Genomic DNA, 16,785 nt, shown 5'->3' on the forward strand with positions numbered 1-16,785 from the left:
CTTGTAATTGAGATAAGGCTTAACGACTATGAGGTTCTGGGTTCAAATTTTATAAGGAAGTTTTTTCTAGATTTATTGAGTTTCCTCATGAATTGGTGTATAAGCATTATTGTCTAGTGGAGATTGATATGATCGGGTGGATCCACTGATGACACGATAATACTCCAGTGGTCCGTCAGTGACCCAAATTTACCGTTCAAGAAAATATAATAAAGCTAGTGAGTCGGCTTCTTGGTTAGGACTTGTCAATCTAGATGAACGGTTACTGATGACAAATCTTATTATTTATTTGTTTTTCTGAATGGTAACGTTTATCTCTACACTATTATACAGTAAAACCTATATAAATTAATACTTCATAAATTAATAATCTCGATAAAATTAATAATTTGTCCAGTTCTAACTTGGGCCCGGTACACAATTAGACCCCAAACGATAAAATAATAAGATAATAACTTTTTTTAAAATCCCAGTGTATATATATTGGTCCCAACGAAACTATAAATTAATAATTACTAAAAGATTCTAAATTCTACGAAATGTGCATTGAAACTTGTTTTTGTAATTATTTTTTGGTACCATTAGCTAACTTTTTGTATTAAAAACAACAAACTTAAACAAAATTCAATTTGTAAATGTACATTGGACTTGGAAATTTAAAGGTCATACGTATCTCTTTAAATTAATAAATTATAAATTTATCGATATAATAATATCTCACTAAATTAAAAAATATCTTGGTTTCAACTTTATCAATTTATAGAGGTTTTAATGTACCAATAATTCTAAACTATTATCCTTTCTCATTTTAAGAGGCAGAAACCTAACTTAAAGGTTAAACTATTTTCAATGTTTAGAAGAAAAAAAATTATAAACATAAACATAACTAAGAAAAAACTCCATTTTGAGGGAAAAATAATTATTTATTATATACTTTTTTTTTCATTTTTTTAGTTAAATGAACATTGATTGATTATAAATTTGATGAAAAAAAGTAAAACTTACCGGACCGGTTTTAGTGTTCATAAAGGGCCGGATTAATAGGCTATACACTAAAGCAAGAGTCTTGGACTGTCAAATTTAGGCCTCACTTAGAAAAACACACCATGGGCTTTTGTTTTCAAAGTTGGGCTACTACTACTAGGCCTTAAACTTGTGATTCTGAATTGCATACATTACATTACCTTGGATGTAGAGGTGCACAAAAACCCTGAACCGGAACCCGAAAAAACCCTAAACCATGGTATTAGAAAAACCGGGTTTTTTAAACCCAAACCCGACCGTACCCGTAGGGTAGGGACCGGGTATGCATATTCTGTTCAATACCCGAACCCGAACCCGAACCCGGGTGTTTTCGTACCCGGGTTTTCGTAATCCCGGATCCGTTGTGTACAACAACTTTTTTTGAACGTTTAGAGCTTGTGAGGCTTTTCTAGGCAAATTTCAAGGCATACAATATGTAAATATAAAGGTTTCCATTATATTTCTATGTTTTATGCCAATAAAATGAATCGAAAAAATCGATCTATACCCGAACCCGAACCATACCCGATCGATACCCAAACCCTACCCGGACCCAGAAATAGAGTATTCTAATACCCGGGTATTGAAAACCCGAACCCGAATCCTACCCAAACCCGGGTACACAGGGTATAGATTTTCTGGCTAAAACCCGGACCCGAACCGGGTATGACCAATATCCAAAAAGTCAAAACCCGGTCATACCCATACCCGGGTATATACCCGAACCCGGTATTAGAAAAAACCCGGTTTGTGCACCTCTACTTGGATGAGCATTGAACACGTTTTTATACTAGTTACTTAAAAGGGTATTAACTATCAACTAAAGGTTTTATACTAGTTAGTTAAAATTACTTAAAGGGTATTAACTATCAACTAAAGGTCTAAAACCACTTTATTTTAATATTTTAAAAATTGTTGGTATCAACGGAGTAATGAAGAAACACAACGTTCATCCTTTACACAAAAACAAGTTACCTATATAATAATGGTTAATGTGGCATGTTACAACGTACGTTTCAAAAACATAACTTACTAGGTTACTACATTTTCTTATACAACTTGTGTTAAAATATTGAGTATCGACACGATACCAGGCTCCTCCATTGCTCATTGATTACAATATATAATTATGATAAAAACCGACCATCGTATAATCATACCGACAGGCGACAACTACAAGATGGTACCTAAATATTCTTATCGGGAGTAAGCTACATACTCCTGTTATAAAGTGGGAATGAAGCAGTCACTTTGTAATCCTCTCTCTCAAGGTGTCGGTGTTTAATGAGTTCACCACTTCCTTGATGGGGTCTCGGTTTAGGAACCGTTTGGGGAACATGGTGTTGCATGGATGAGTTATTTGGGTGGGGGTTGTAGTTGTAGTGACCCAGTTTCACAAGGAATGCAACCGTTGTACCCTTACCCAACCCTCCACTCTCGATCCATATGTGGCCTCCCATCAGATTCACAAACCTGACATCGTATAATTATAATTACTTGTCGCGGATTATTAATAATATAAATTCAGGATTTCAAAAATTAAAATTTTGATACCTTTTGCAAATAGCGAGTCCAAGACCTGCACTGTTGCTACCTCGGTTTGATGCACTGCGAGGCTCGGAAAACTTTGTGAAAATGTGTGGAATGTCTTGTTGTTTAATGCCAGACCCAGAATCCTTCACCTGTGTATTCATATCATTTTATACGATTTTTTTTAATTTGTTTGGAGTCAACAGGGTACCGGCAAATGTCTTTTGAGTTATTCATATTTTACGGAATACAATGGTAAAATAAAGAGTAAAGTGCCATTTTTGTCCCCGAGGTTTGACCAGTTTTGCGACTTTCGTCTCCGAGGTGCCATTTTTATCAAAAAAAGTTTGAAATTTTGCCATTTTCATCGCTGAGGGCCAAATTTCGAGGGACGAAAGTCGCAATAAATTGCCAAACTCAAGGATGAAAATGGCAATAAAATGCAAACATGAAGAACTCAAATGCACAATAAAGTCTTTACGGATGGAACAAGCAAAAATGACTAAACCTCAGGGACGATTTTGGCATTTTACTCTAAAATAAAAGTTGCATGAATACATGAAGTAAATGCTAGATGTGGCAAGATGGGGTGGGTTGTGCAATGAGTCGAAAGTGGATTGAAAACACTGACCTGCACAAGTAGGTAGAACAAACCATCGGTCAACGTAGGGCAAAATTCCGGAGTTTGCCACTCCTGGAAATACCCAGGACTCAAAATAGATGCCTGAATTGAAACATGACCCCCTTTCGTGAACTTAACCGCATTGCCAACGATATTCAAGATTACTTGCATGAGGCGTTTTTCATCACCAATGCCATAAACAGGTAGGCCCAGATCGCAATTCAATGTCATGGATGTGTTTTTCACAGATGCTATCGGATTAATCAATCTGACGACCTACACACAGCAATAAATTATTATGGGCGTATTTGTGCATGCCACATAAGATGGAAATTTTGACTTAGCTACTTACGAATGGATTGATTCATTATGCTTACACTTAAGGGGTTAAGAAAACAAGCGAAAAAAGAAAACGGGTCGAATTAAATGGGTGTGTAGTTAATTTTTGAATAAAGTACACGGGTAATCCCAGACCCAGTGGTTTTCCAAAATTTTGGATTTGGTCCCCAGCTTTCTAAAAGTACACGGATGGTCCCTGTGGTTTGCACTTTGTAACACATTTAGTCCCCAACCAACAAATCTAAAGGTTTCAGGAGGTCCAAGTTAGGGACTAAATGCGTTATAAAGTGCAAACCACAGGGACCATCCGTGCACTTTTTGCAAAAGTTGGGGACTAAAGTAACAAAAGTAACACATTTTGACTACTGACCCAATCTGCCTAGTTCACCAATTATAGCTAGAAGTTACCTCTCTGAAGAGCTCATGAAGGTTGAACACTTCATTTTCAAGTTCAAGGCTACCGTCTTCTAGCCTAGAGAGGTCAAGAACGTCATTTACAAGTGCTGCTAGAAGATTGCTACTTTTAAGTATGGTTTCTATCATGGCTCGTTGATCTGGAGTAAGTTCGGTTTCTAAAAGAAGCGAAGACAATGCTATAATTGCGTGCATAGGTGTACTCATTTCATGATTCATGACGGCAAGGAAATCATTACGCGCATGGATAGCCATCTCTGCTTCTTGTCGAGCCACATTTAACGCAAAATTCTGGTCCACGAGCTGATCACGGGCCCGCATAGATTCTTCTAGAATTGCAGCATGAGAAAGAGCTACAGCAACCTAAGAATTAGGTTCACAGTAAGCTTACTAGCATATAAGAAATGGGGAAAAGTGTAAAGAGTAAAATGTCATTTTCGTCCATGAGGTTTGGCCAGTTTTGTGACTTTCGTCCAAAGATTTGTTTTTCCGCATCTAGATCCAAAAGGTTTGGAATCTTTCCATTTTCATCCAGCTCGTTAACTCCATTTTTTCCGTTAAGTCAGGGGTGTTTTTGTCTTTTTTGTTAACTTATAGGGCAATTCGGTCTTTTTCACTTTATGTACAAGCATTTAACATAATGTACAAGTATTTAAAATACCGAAATGCCCTTTAAGTTAACAAAAAAGACAAAAATACCCCTGACTTAACGGAAAAAATGGATGGAGTTAACAAGTCGGATGAAAATGACAAGATTTCAAACCTTTTGGATCCAGATGCGGAAAAACAAACCTTCGGATGAAAGTTGCAAAGCTGGTCAAACCTTAGGGACGAAAATGGCATTTTACTCAAATGTAATTTATGACCACAATCAAAATATGAAGATATAAAGCAACCAACCTGGTCAGCAACAACGGTTACAAGTTCCAATTCATGGTCCCTCCACTTTCGTAAGCCATTCAGAGGAAGAATCAAAACCATGACAGCATAAGTTTTTGCAGAGTGATCAGGCCAATTGTCGATTTCAAAATTCGATAGATGCAAAAGAGGAACACGAACAGCGACCACTTCAGGTGAAACGTAAGATCCCACAGGGGTTCGAACCCTAGCCAATGGGCAATTATGTGGAATCCTTATTGCTTCACCACTATTGAACACCTCAGTGATTATCGGGAGATTGATCGGAACACTGGAGCCGAGCGCGATTAAATTATGCAAAGAATGCGAAAGCTGAAGAATCATACCGTTGCTTGATGGCATCCACAACACGCATTCTTCAAGATCTAAAGTCCTACCGAGCTCAATGAGAGTCGTTTTTAATATCGTGTGTCTATCAAGAGTGCTTCTGATTTCATGTGTAAGCATTCTAACGTGTCTTCCAGTTTCTTCTTGTTTGATAATCAACCCCATTTCCCGATCAAGATCTTCAGCTCTTTGTTTCAAAAACAATTCCCTTGTTTTCACACTCAATAAATCAGGTATAATGTGAACAAGCATTAATGCGGTTACGCATGACACGAAAGCTGTAGACAGTTTTGCTACAGTCATTACAATAGCAACAGTTTTGGAGTGTGACGAGAATGTCCATAGACTTATAAAGTGTGTTGCTCCACATAGAACAATAAAAGCACCAAACTGCATAAGCACCCATCTATACGGAAAGAACGCTGATTTCTGGACGAAATATATAAGTTCCAATGGAATGGAGAAATAGGCAAATGCAATAAAGAAATCAGATATGTACTGATACTTCACTAAAAGCTCATCAGCAGGCCATTGAGTCTCGAAGCAATCACAGGAATCCATCCTTCGTTCACAGCTTTAGAAAACCTGCAACACAAATTTTACTCATCTCAGGTAACAAAATTTACCTAATTCAATGGGAAAATTACAAATACAATCAAAGTTGACCAACAAATTTCGAATATAGATATTGACTTTTAAAGATGCCCGCTTAGCCGGCACTTTTCACCAAAACTGCGGGCTTAGCCGTCAGTTTTACTAAAAAGCGTAGGGTTAGTCGGCGCTTTTTAGTAAAAAGTGTAGGCTAAACCCTAGGTGTCTCATCCGGCAGAGCTCATGTGGCGGTTTCTAATTGGAGGAAATGAAGATTCGTGGTGAAGACTAATTTCCATGTATATTTTTGAAATTTCTTGGTCAACTTTGTTTATGTTAGTAATTATCCTCAATTCTCATTCTAACTGATTCTGATCATGATCTCTACGAATTCAACGATCTCTATGAACACAATAACTTAATAGTATACTCATCTCGGATAATGAAATTAACCTAACTCAATCCTCATTCTAACTGATTCTGATCATTATCTCTACGAATTCAACGATCCTTTCAGATAACGAAATTAACCTAACTCAATCCTCATTCTAACTGATTCTGATCATTATCTCTACGAATTCAGCGATCGTCTCAGATAACGAAATTAACCTAACTCAATCCTCATCCTAACTGATTCTGATCATTATCTCTATGCATTCAACGATCATCTCAGATAACGAAATTAACCTAACTCAATCCTCATTCTAACTGATTCTGATCATTATCTCTACGAATTCAACGATCATCTCTGATAACGAAATTAACCTAACTCAATCCTCATTATAACTTATTCTGATCATTATCTCTACGAATTCAACGAATCATTTCAGATAACGAAATTAACCTAACTCAATCCTCATCCTAACTGATTCTGATCATTATCTCTACGAATTCAACAATCATCTCTGATAACGAAATTAACCTAACTCAATCCTCATTATAACTTATTCTGATCATTATCTCTACGAATTCAACGAATCATTTCAGATAACGAAATTAACCTAACTCAATCCTCATCCTAACTGATTCTGATCGTTATCTCTATGAAACCAACGATCATCTCAGATAACGAAATTAACCTAACTCAATCACATTTTAACTGATTCTGATCATTATCTCTACGAACTCAACAGTCTCCATGAACAGAGTAATTTGATAGTATACTCATCTCAGATAACGAAACTAACCTACCTCAAACGTCATTCTAACTCATTTTAATCATGATCTACATGAACACATTAATTTAACAGATGCTAGATCCATAAACACAGTTGTTCTATTTGACTGTTATATAAATACATAAAAATCGAACTGTGAAACCCTAGATAATGATAGATTTGAACATATAAACATCAATAAGTCACAATCAACTTGATCTACATGACAGTATGAAACTAAAACTTAAACGAATGGAATCTAACTTACATGATAAACTTCTAGGGCACAAACAGATCATGAAAACAACAAATTATCAGTAAATTAGAAGAAGAAGAAGAAGAAGATGAAATCAATCACCTGGATGGAGAACAGCAGAAATCTGTGGATGCTAACAGAGAGCATTTTCTAGAGAGAGAAACTGTTGAAAACCACAACAGATTTCATGAATTCATCAAGTTCATGAAAAGTATAAATTTCTTATAGCTTCAATAAATTCAGTTGCCAGCTGATTTCACTCAATGGTTTCGAAAAACTATGGTAGTGCACTTTTTTAAATATTTAGATCATGTTTTTTTGTCTATACAATGGAAGTGGATAATATATAATAGTTTCTTTGTACAGGTTCGCTTAACCTGAAAGTTGTATATTTTGGCGTCTACTATATAAATTTAAAATATTTATATAAATATTACATATGATACTATATTAGATATAGATATATGTTGTTTTCTGAGAATAAAAAGTTTAACGAAGGTTTACTATGTGACATGTGTATTATAGGATGAGAGTATGCACATGTTAAGTTAGAGTGGTTTAAACGTACTTTTTAATTGATTAGACGTACTATTATAATCGTTCGGATCGTTTTGACAGAAACGGACACCTTAAACGTACTTTTGTAGTGTTAAACGCACGGTTATTAGACATCATGTTTATATTAGTTTAGACAATAGTTTAGTCGGTAAATTGATATTGAATATCTTGTCTTCTTTTTAAACCTTAACTCTACGATTGACATACGTTGATAACTGACGGGGTGTTTGGAATTATATTTTTAAAAAGATTATATAATTATCATATTCAATTTTAAATAAGTTCCAATGAAATATCTGATTTGAGAGTTTTTTTTTTAATTAAAACACTTGCTTCTACTATATTATACCAAAGAGTTTTTTTTTTAATTAAAACACTTGCTTCTACTATATTATACCAATAATCGTAAATTAATCTCTTTTGCTCAGGTTTGAACTCGAGACCTCACTTTTAGGAGACATAAGTCTCTACCAAATGGGCTAGCCCACATTAGCTAGTTTAAGAGTATTTTATTTAAACAAATTATGGGATGAGTTAATATAAATTTTAAAAGGAGTGAATTGCAAGTTTTGTCCTTTATCTTTAGGCCATTTTGCAAGTTTTGTCCTTTATGTTTAAATTTGACTAGTTTTGTCCTTTATGTTTGAAAATCAAGCACGTTTTACCCTTTGGGGCAAAACGTGCTTGATTTTTAAGGACAAAACGTGCTTGATTTTTTAAACATAAAGGACAAAACGTGCTTGATTTTTAAACATAAAGGACAAAACGTGCTTGATTTTTAAAGCCTAAAGGGTAAAACGTGCTTGATTTTTAAACATAAAGGACAAAACTCGTCAAATTTAAACATAAAGGACAAAACTTGCAAAATGGCCTAAAGATAAAGGACAAAACTTGCAATTCACTCATTTTAAAAATTTATTTCATACACATAATTCATATGTTACCTTTTTTTAAACACGAAAATATTTGGTGTTCAAAAAATACTAAAAATTTAAAAAGTTAATAATGATATAATAATTAAGGAGACAGAAGAGAAGTCTGATTTTGGACCAAGTGGGACTGAAAAAGATGGTGCATGCACCTGCAGTCAAGAAAGAAAGATACATTGTATGTTGAGGAGGTCCAACATGTGATGATGTGTATACTATTTTTAGTTAGAATATATGTAAAAGTGGCTAATATTCGTACACGTGATTGATATGGACATTGTGTTTTATGTTTACTTTTGAAAATACAATGGACATTGTGGCAAATATAGTATGTAGAGTTAATCGCCGGCCGCGATGTTTGCAGCCATGGCGGTTGTTTCCTCTTTGTTTTGATTATTATTAACAGATCTGAGCCTCTTCTAATTCTTCTTTTTCATATTTTCGTTTTTTATTTTTATCAAGGGTTTTGACTTGATATTTTCGGGGTTAATTAGTGTTATTCGTCATAGTTGCAGGTGTTGATGTTCAGTTGTTTGAGAAGATGATGATGATTCGGTTGTTTGATGATCTGCTTTGAGAGAGATGATCTGGGTTCTTGATATGGGTTTGTTATAATAACTCATAAAAATGACCAAAATACCCCTGCACAAAAGGACAAAATAGGCTGGTTGCAACAGTAAAAAATGGGGTTTTTGAAATTTGGACTAAAATGGCAACAAAATGCAAACCTCAGAGACCCAGATTTAAAAATTTTAGATTTTGGACTAAAGTGACAAAAGTGAGCAAACCTCCGGGACCATTTTGGCTATTAACTCTAGTTTGTAAATATTTCAAATGCATCATAAAACTATAAAAACATTAAGTTACACTACATAACTTTTAATTTGGTATCATCTAAACCAGATTCAATATATATAAAGTTAATATAACATATGTTATAGTTAAGTATAAATTATTATAATTAAAAACTGATGCAAACTTCATATGAATTCTCGCAAAAGATTAGGTTCTACAGACCAAATTAGTTTTAAACGTTAATCAAACTGTCAATTTCCAAACTAACTTAACATTTTTTCATAATAGTGTTAACTTTTGGAGGGTATGCCATTGGCAATTTTTTAAGCAAAGTTGATGTTGTAACACTATATTAAGGGGTACCCTCTTCTGTAAGAGCCGTCCCTGTCGTCAGGGGCGGACCTAGCTTTATAATAGGGGTAGCCCCCGCTACCCCTTGACGCTCCAATGGTAGTGTAAATTTTGGAAAAGAATGATGTTTTTTCGATTTCGTTATCCCTTTTATGAAACGTTGCCCCTATAACGATTTTCTAGGTCCGTCACTGCCTGTGGCAACCTGCGAACGCCCTCTTTTTTCCACATTACCATCACCGCCACCGCTATCTCCCTCGCCTAGTCGCCCAACATACATTTTTGTTAATATACACTTATATAATTATATTAATATTTTTATAAGACAAGTTGTGGTTATTATAGTGTCCGTCACATCAGCGCTACAGTAAATTTTTCTTTTTGTTTTTTTATTCGACTTTTTTTTTTACTTTAATCCCTTAACTTTTAGTTTTTACACTAACACTCCCTTAACTTTCTAATTTTTGTTAATAACTTAACTGGATTTAAATAGCACACCAAGCTCCAAAGCAATCATTGTTTTGTAATGACATGTAAGGGATGTTTAAGTAAGCTTATGGCATTATAAAAGAAAAAGCCATAACAATGAAGCTTAAACCATATCCAAACACTTTTAAGGTGTCTGTTAGCTTTATCTAAAGGCAATAAGCTAATAAGCTGCACAAATAAATTAACCCAAACACCCTGTGATATCTCATTATGGGGTTTAAGTGATTTTTTATCATCTGAAGTAAACAACAAAGTAAGAAACCTTTATCCGGCAAAAATATTGTTGGCGACATGTAGTTTTTTCTCGACAAGTTCACGTCACTCAGAAGAATACAACACTTCAATGAATTCCCGAAATATGATGAGACCAGTGATCTTTTATTTCCTATCTAAATAACTTACAGCAAAATGGCTTCAACAATGCAACCATATCTTCAACATGTTGCTTTAATCAGTTGGACCAATCATCTTTTCCGGAACTACAAGTTGCTCGAATTCTTCACTAGTCAACACTCCCAATTGGAGAGCAGCTTCCTGCACATTTTGTAAATTTTAATTAATTATTATTACTTTCCTCAAATAAGTTTTGACGAACACGTGTTTATAAGTTCATGTATAAAAGAAAGGGGTCAAGTTATTCTACAAAGTCTTCTAATTGTAAGAAGTGTAAGAAGGATTTATAGAGTGACAAGTGTCTAATAACCTAAAACTAAACCCACTACATCACCACCAAAAACCTAAACACCCCCCCCACCCACCCCCCCACACCACCCAAAAACCTAACCCCCCCCCCCCAACCAAAAAACCTAAACCACCCCACCCCCACCCCCCCCCCCCACCCCGGCAAAAAAAAAAAAACAAAAAAAAAAAACTATACCTCACAAAAAAACCCCCAAAAAACCTAAACCCACCCCCCACCCCCACCCCCCAAAAACCTAAAAAAAACCTAACCCCCCCCCCCCCCCCAAAAAAAAACCTAAAAAACCTAACCCCCCCCCCCCTACCCCCAAAAACCTAAAAAAAAATCTAAAAAAAACTAAACACCCACACCCACCCAAAAACCTAAACCCCCACCCCCCACCCCCTCGGCAAAAAAAAAAAAAAAAATTTTTTTTTTTTTAGGGTGGGTGATGTGTGTGGGGGGGGGGGGGGGTTAGGTTTTTGGTGGTGGTGGATGTTTAAGGTTTTTTTTTTTTTTTTTGTAGTGGGTTTTTTTGTGTAGTGGGTTTTTTTGTGTTATTGGACACTTGTCACTCTATAAATCCTTCTTACACTTCTTACAATTAGGATCCTTTGTATTTGATCCTAATCCTAAAAGAATATAGAAAGAAACACCACCTTGAGTGTACATCCCTGTTTGTGGGCAGTCTTGGCAACCGCTGCAGCATTATCATAGCCAATTTTCTGTATCAAAAAAATCCAAAAAATAATTTACATCATTGAGTTAAAATCAGAAACGAATATATGTAAAAGACACAGAATTGTAAATTCAAACAGAAGCTTACGGGATTCAAAGATGTCACAAGCATAAGTGACTGCAAAGAACCAAGAAAGATAATAACATTAGAAATCACATTGTACTTAATACTATTAGTTATTACAGTAAACACGGTAAATTTAAAACTTAGTGTTTACTGTTAGCTTGCCTCGTGTAATAACTTGGAAATCCTATCTTTGTTTGCTTGAATTCCTCTCACGCAATTCTTTTCGAAAGAAGCAGATGCGTCCGCTAGAAGTCTTATTGACTGTAAAAACATTAACACCATGAGTATTATATATGGTAAAATCCAGAAAATTATTTTCAATGATTTTAGAATTGAGAACCACACATAAACATTTGTATTTAAAAGTTGCATAACAGAAAACAGATAACCACACAATTGTGATTGCTTGAGCCCACTTACGTGTAAAAGCGAACTAGCGATCATCGGCTTGAAAACATTTAGCTCAAAATGGCCATTTGAACCACCCACTGTAAGGGCAACATGGTTTCCAATTGCCTGCAGGTGATAATATTGTTTCATCATATCATAATCAACAAATTTATCTATAGAAAATAAACCTTAAAATGTGACAAAAGGTGTTAGCTCCGTTTTGACTTCCGGCATTATATATACTATAAATATAAAATATGCTATTTTATCCCACCAACCAACTTTGGCCCTCAACTTTGCCATTAACCAACTTTAATCCCTCAACTTTGGTAATGACATGTTAAGCCCCTCAACTAAAACAACTTTAACCCCTCAATTTTTAATAATAGACAACTTTAGCCCCTCAATCTTAGTAACGACATGTTTAGCCCCTTAGCTACATCAAACAACTTTAGCCCCTCAACTTTAATATATAAAGACATGTTTAGCCCCTCAACTTCAATATATGATGACATGTTTAGCCCCTCAACTTTAATATATGATGACATGTTTAGCCCCTCAACTTTAATATATGATGACATGTTTAGCCCCTCAACTTTAATATACGATGACATGTTTAGCCCCTCAACTTTAATATATGATGACATGTTTAGCCCCACAACTTTAATATATGATGACATGTTTAGCCCCTCAACTTTAATATATGATGACATGTTTAGCCCTTAACTAAAACATCAAACAACTTTAACTCTCGCGATTTGCTTATTTTTATCTACGTTTCGAACCCGCTGCGGAGCGCTGGTGGTAACCCACTATTATATTATAAAAAGTGATATGCATTTTCAACCAATACCAAGAGTCAAGAAAAATACGTACCTGAGCACAGACCATAGTCAGAGCTTCACACTGTGTAGGATTCACTTTTCCCTAAAATAAAAAAAGGCATAACGTCAAAATAATTAGCCAACTTGCTGGATTTATCGTCCAAATTGAAAAAAAAAATTAAATTTTTATAAGTAGTTATGGAATAGTGACTTTACAGGCATGATGCTGCTCCCAGGTTCATTCTCAGGAAGAATAAGTTCCCCAAGACTGCAACGTGGACCACTAAATTTCCAAAAGTTGAATTATAATAAGTATAAAGCAGCTTACAAAGTAATATATATATGTATAATATATATAGAAACACACACACAAAATCTGCAGCTTGCATTACCTTCCTAGGAACCGTATATCATTTGCAATCTTCATAAGTGAAGCAGCAATCGTGTTCAAGGCTCCACTAGCTTCAACAAAGGCATCATGCGCAGCCTGAAAATATAATGTGCATACCAAACTTAACTTTTTTTTTTAAATACAGAAAAAGGTATCTGTAGAAAAATAAAACCAACCAGCGCCTCAAACTTATTTTCAGCTGTTACAAATGGTAATCTTGTTTCATCAGCTACTGCTGCAGCAATCTTTACATCAAATCTGTACAGCAATCATCTCATCATATAAAGGGGAAGAAAAAGATATTGAAGGATAAAAAATTTAAAAAATAAAATAAGAGTACCCTTTCTTTGTGTTTAATCCTGTCCCTACAGCAGTACCACCTTGTGCAAGCTAAAAACATGAAAACATACGTCAGTCACGATTCACACACAGAGACACATATCATATATGTTAGTATAATAGATATGATTGACAACCTGATACATGCGAGGAAGAGTGCATATAACCCGATCAATTCCATACTTCACCTGTAACAACAAAATACTTGGTTTTACCATTCCAAATTTATGTTATTAGCTAAACTAATTTTCAAAGGGTGAGCTGGAAAAGCATACTTGTGTGGTATAGCCACTAAACTCTTGTCCGAGAGTCAAGGGTGTTGCATCTTGGGTGTGTGTACGCCCGATTTTAACTATATCCGAGAACTCATTTGTCTGTTAAATATAAAAGCACTCAGTAAGCATGACACCAAAAACGAAAGAATCGACTACGGCTACGAAGTTAAAGCATACAATCAATACCTAGGCAGTTAATGCGGTAAAAAATCGGATATCGGTCAAGGAGCGATATTTGAGATATCAGTAATCGCGGTGGGATATCGCCATATCGGTAATTCTAATATCATGCTGAGTTTATATATATATAGCAATTTAACACTAACAATTCAGTATACTCTCCTACCATTAACAAATTAACCTTTTGCAACTTGCAAAACGATAACAATTGTAGCAACTAGGAACTAATTAAGACTTAAAACACTATTAGCAGCAATAAGAAGAAAGATGAATGGTAGAACTAAGAAGAAGGGTACTGATATCGGGAAAAGCGGTGATATATCGGTCGAATATCGGTCAATATCGCCGATAATATTGGTACCCATATTCTGCCCAATATCTCACCAGGGGACCGATCACCAATATTATCACTGGTGTATCGGTGATATATCAGCGATACTAACTGCATAGTCAAATACTTAATTAGTTAATTACCTTTGCTTGTAGGGAAGTATGTAACTGCTTAAGTTTTGGGATAAGCCTTGAGTTGATTTCTGTTGCAGCTGCAATATGCATAACCTATGAACAAACCAAGCAAAAGTCAACACCTGGAAAGTCAACAAGAATTAAAGATAAAGAAATTTACAATCAATGTTTTCGAGAAGCTTACGGTTGGGAATGTATCATTTGAAGACTGTGATCTGTTCACATGGTCATTTGGATGCACAAACTTATCGCCACGTTTGTGGCCGAGAATTTCAGCCGCTCTATTTGCAATAACCTATTGCCGCCATGATTTATGATTACTATGATGTGTTGCTGAGTAATGAAAAATACTGAAGTTACCTCGTTGGCGTTCATATTGCTTTGCGTGCCACTGCCAGTCTGCCATACAACCAATGGAAAGTGATCGTTTAACTTCCCTTCTGCCACTTCTTGTGCAGCTTCCATTATTGCTTTCCCTATAGATGGATCAAGCCCGTATTCCATGTTTACCTATAACGCATGTAATCTCATTTACCAAATAATCTAGTAACTAACGTAAAACGAAACTTAACAAATAGCGAAACGTAGGTACATATAATCATTCCATTTACAAGTGTTGATATGAAACCATACGCAATCAATTATGATAAAATTAAGCAAGATTCTAGTGACAAACATGTTTCATTTATCTATTAATTAAGCAACAGGCCAACACACATCCTACTTTAGCTGATTAATAACTAAATATCGATACGAAAAAAATGCTGCGAAGTTGCAAGAATGAAAAACCTTAGCAGCACACTTTTTGAGGATTCCAAAAGAACGAATGATCGGTTCAGGCATTCTTTCACGGTCACCACCGATTTCAAAATTCTGCAAAGATCGTTGCGTTTGCGCACCCCATAACCTAAAAAACAGAAAAACCAATTACTTAACAAAAAAAAGCAAGTAACCTATTAAAAAGAAATTCATCACCACCCATTACAAATTAAATTCAACAGTTCACCCTTAACCGTATTTCAACTAATGTTATGAAGCTAAAAGGTTGATCTAAAGCCTCCTAAACACCTTTTCAACTAATGTTATGAAGCCAAAAGGTTGATCTAAAGCCTCCTCCTCGCTCCTCCTCCTCCTCATCATCATCATACTCAGTATATCCCACCAATAGCAAAGCTAAGGTAGGGTCTGAGGAGGGTAAGATGTATATAATATATGTGTGGGCGCTCGGGGGCAAAAGTGCAAGTGCTCTAATTTTAACATTATTTTACTAATTTCGTGAAAATAACGTTAAAAGAGGGGATGGTTAATCAAGCATCATGTGGTGGCGTTGATAGCCGAAAGACAAGGGGTACATGCACTAATCGGCGTTTGTCTCAATTGCTGAGTGTTATGTGCCTTATGTCCAAGGCTTGATACAAAACTACTATCGAGCCGGGGGTCTCACTGGAAGCAGCCTCTCTATTCCTACGGGGTAGAGGTAAGGCTGTCTACATCTAAAGCCTCCTAAAACACCTAAATATAAAAACTATATATCATTAACATTAACTGTTGCCAGTAAGTGTTCTTCTACAAAGATCCAAATTATAAAAAAAAGCCTAAACCAACCAATAAACTCAGCATCCTAATAACAGTAAAAGGAAGATTAAAACATAAAAAAAGAACACTAACTTATCAGATGGAACTTGAATCGGTCCAAACGTGTCTCTTTCCTCTCTAAAACCAGTAGAAAAATATCTCCAACACGTCGTGAGCCGAAGCGAATCTGCACAAACGACCGATCCGCCAGATATTCGACGATATGCTTGAACCATCGCCATTTCTTTTTCCTACAAATTAACCTGTAATAAGATAGTGAAACCATCAGCATCGAATTAGAAAAATGAGATTGTGATATAATAAGGTTAAGTGATCTGAAATAATGATGTTTAGATTAGAAGGGTTTGAGGAAGAAGAAGAATACCGGAATGAATGTAATGAATTGCAGAAGGGTGTGTATGCCCCGAGATGGCTGGAGAAAAGAGAAGTAAAAAAGTATAAGCACCCTGGGTCTGACGCTGACTTTTTTCAGCGAGAGGTATGGGCCTCGGCCCAATTGGTTTCTTTGATCCTCAAAACCTTTTGGCACGTCTATCAAGACT

General features: G+C 35.6%; 2 protein-coding genes across 2 annotated transcripts; both read right to left on the bottom strand.

Moving 5' to 3' along the window:
* Positions 1 to 1,978: 1,978 nt before the first annotated feature.
* On the bottom strand, positions 1,979 to 7,555 carry LOC110864573 (ethylene response sensor 1). The gene is made up of 6 exons (XM_022113674.2): positions 7,280 to 7,555; positions 4,829 to 5,758; positions 3,923 to 4,291; positions 3,185 to 3,451; positions 2,578 to 2,705; positions 1,979 to 2,496 (listed from the first exon to the last, which is right to left on the bottom strand). The coding sequence occupies exons 2-6, from the start codon at positions 5,732 to 5,734 to the stop codon at positions 2,235 to 2,237; spliced, it is 1,932 nt and encodes a 643-aa protein (XP_021969366.1). The 5' UTR covers positions 5,735 to 5,758; positions 7,280 to 7,555; the 3' UTR covers positions 1,979 to 2,234.
* Positions 7,556 to 10,480: 2,925 nt separating this feature from the next.
* Positions 10,481 to 16,755, bottom strand: LOC110864574 (fumarate hydratase 1, mitochondrial). Its single transcript, XM_022113675.2, has 18 exons — positions 16,608 to 16,755; positions 16,316 to 16,485; positions 15,437 to 15,554; positions 15,008 to 15,157; positions 14,832 to 14,942; positions 14,657 to 14,740; positions 14,003 to 14,101; positions 13,865 to 13,915; positions 13,729 to 13,778; positions 13,565 to 13,646; positions 13,390 to 13,484; positions 13,214 to 13,280; positions 13,050 to 13,100; positions 12,204 to 12,299; positions 11,946 to 12,044; positions 11,805 to 11,834; positions 11,638 to 11,703; positions 10,481 to 10,833 (listed from the first exon to the last, which is right to left on the bottom strand). The coding sequence occupies exons 2-18, from the start codon at positions 16,462 to 16,464 to the stop codon at positions 10,747 to 10,749; spliced, it is 1,485 nt and encodes a 494-aa protein (XP_021969367.1). The 5' UTR covers positions 16,465 to 16,485; positions 16,608 to 16,755; the 3' UTR covers positions 10,481 to 10,746.
* Positions 16,756 to 16,785: the final 30 nt, after the last annotated feature.

The sequence above is a fragment of the Helianthus annuus genome, chromosome 6 (assembly GCF_002127325.2).
Source record: "Helianthus annuus cultivar XRQ/B chromosome 6, HanXRQr2.0-SUNRISE, whole genome shotgun sequence".
Taxonomy (NCBI): Eukaryota; Viridiplantae; Streptophyta; class Magnoliopsida; order Asterales; family Asteraceae; genus Helianthus; species Helianthus annuus.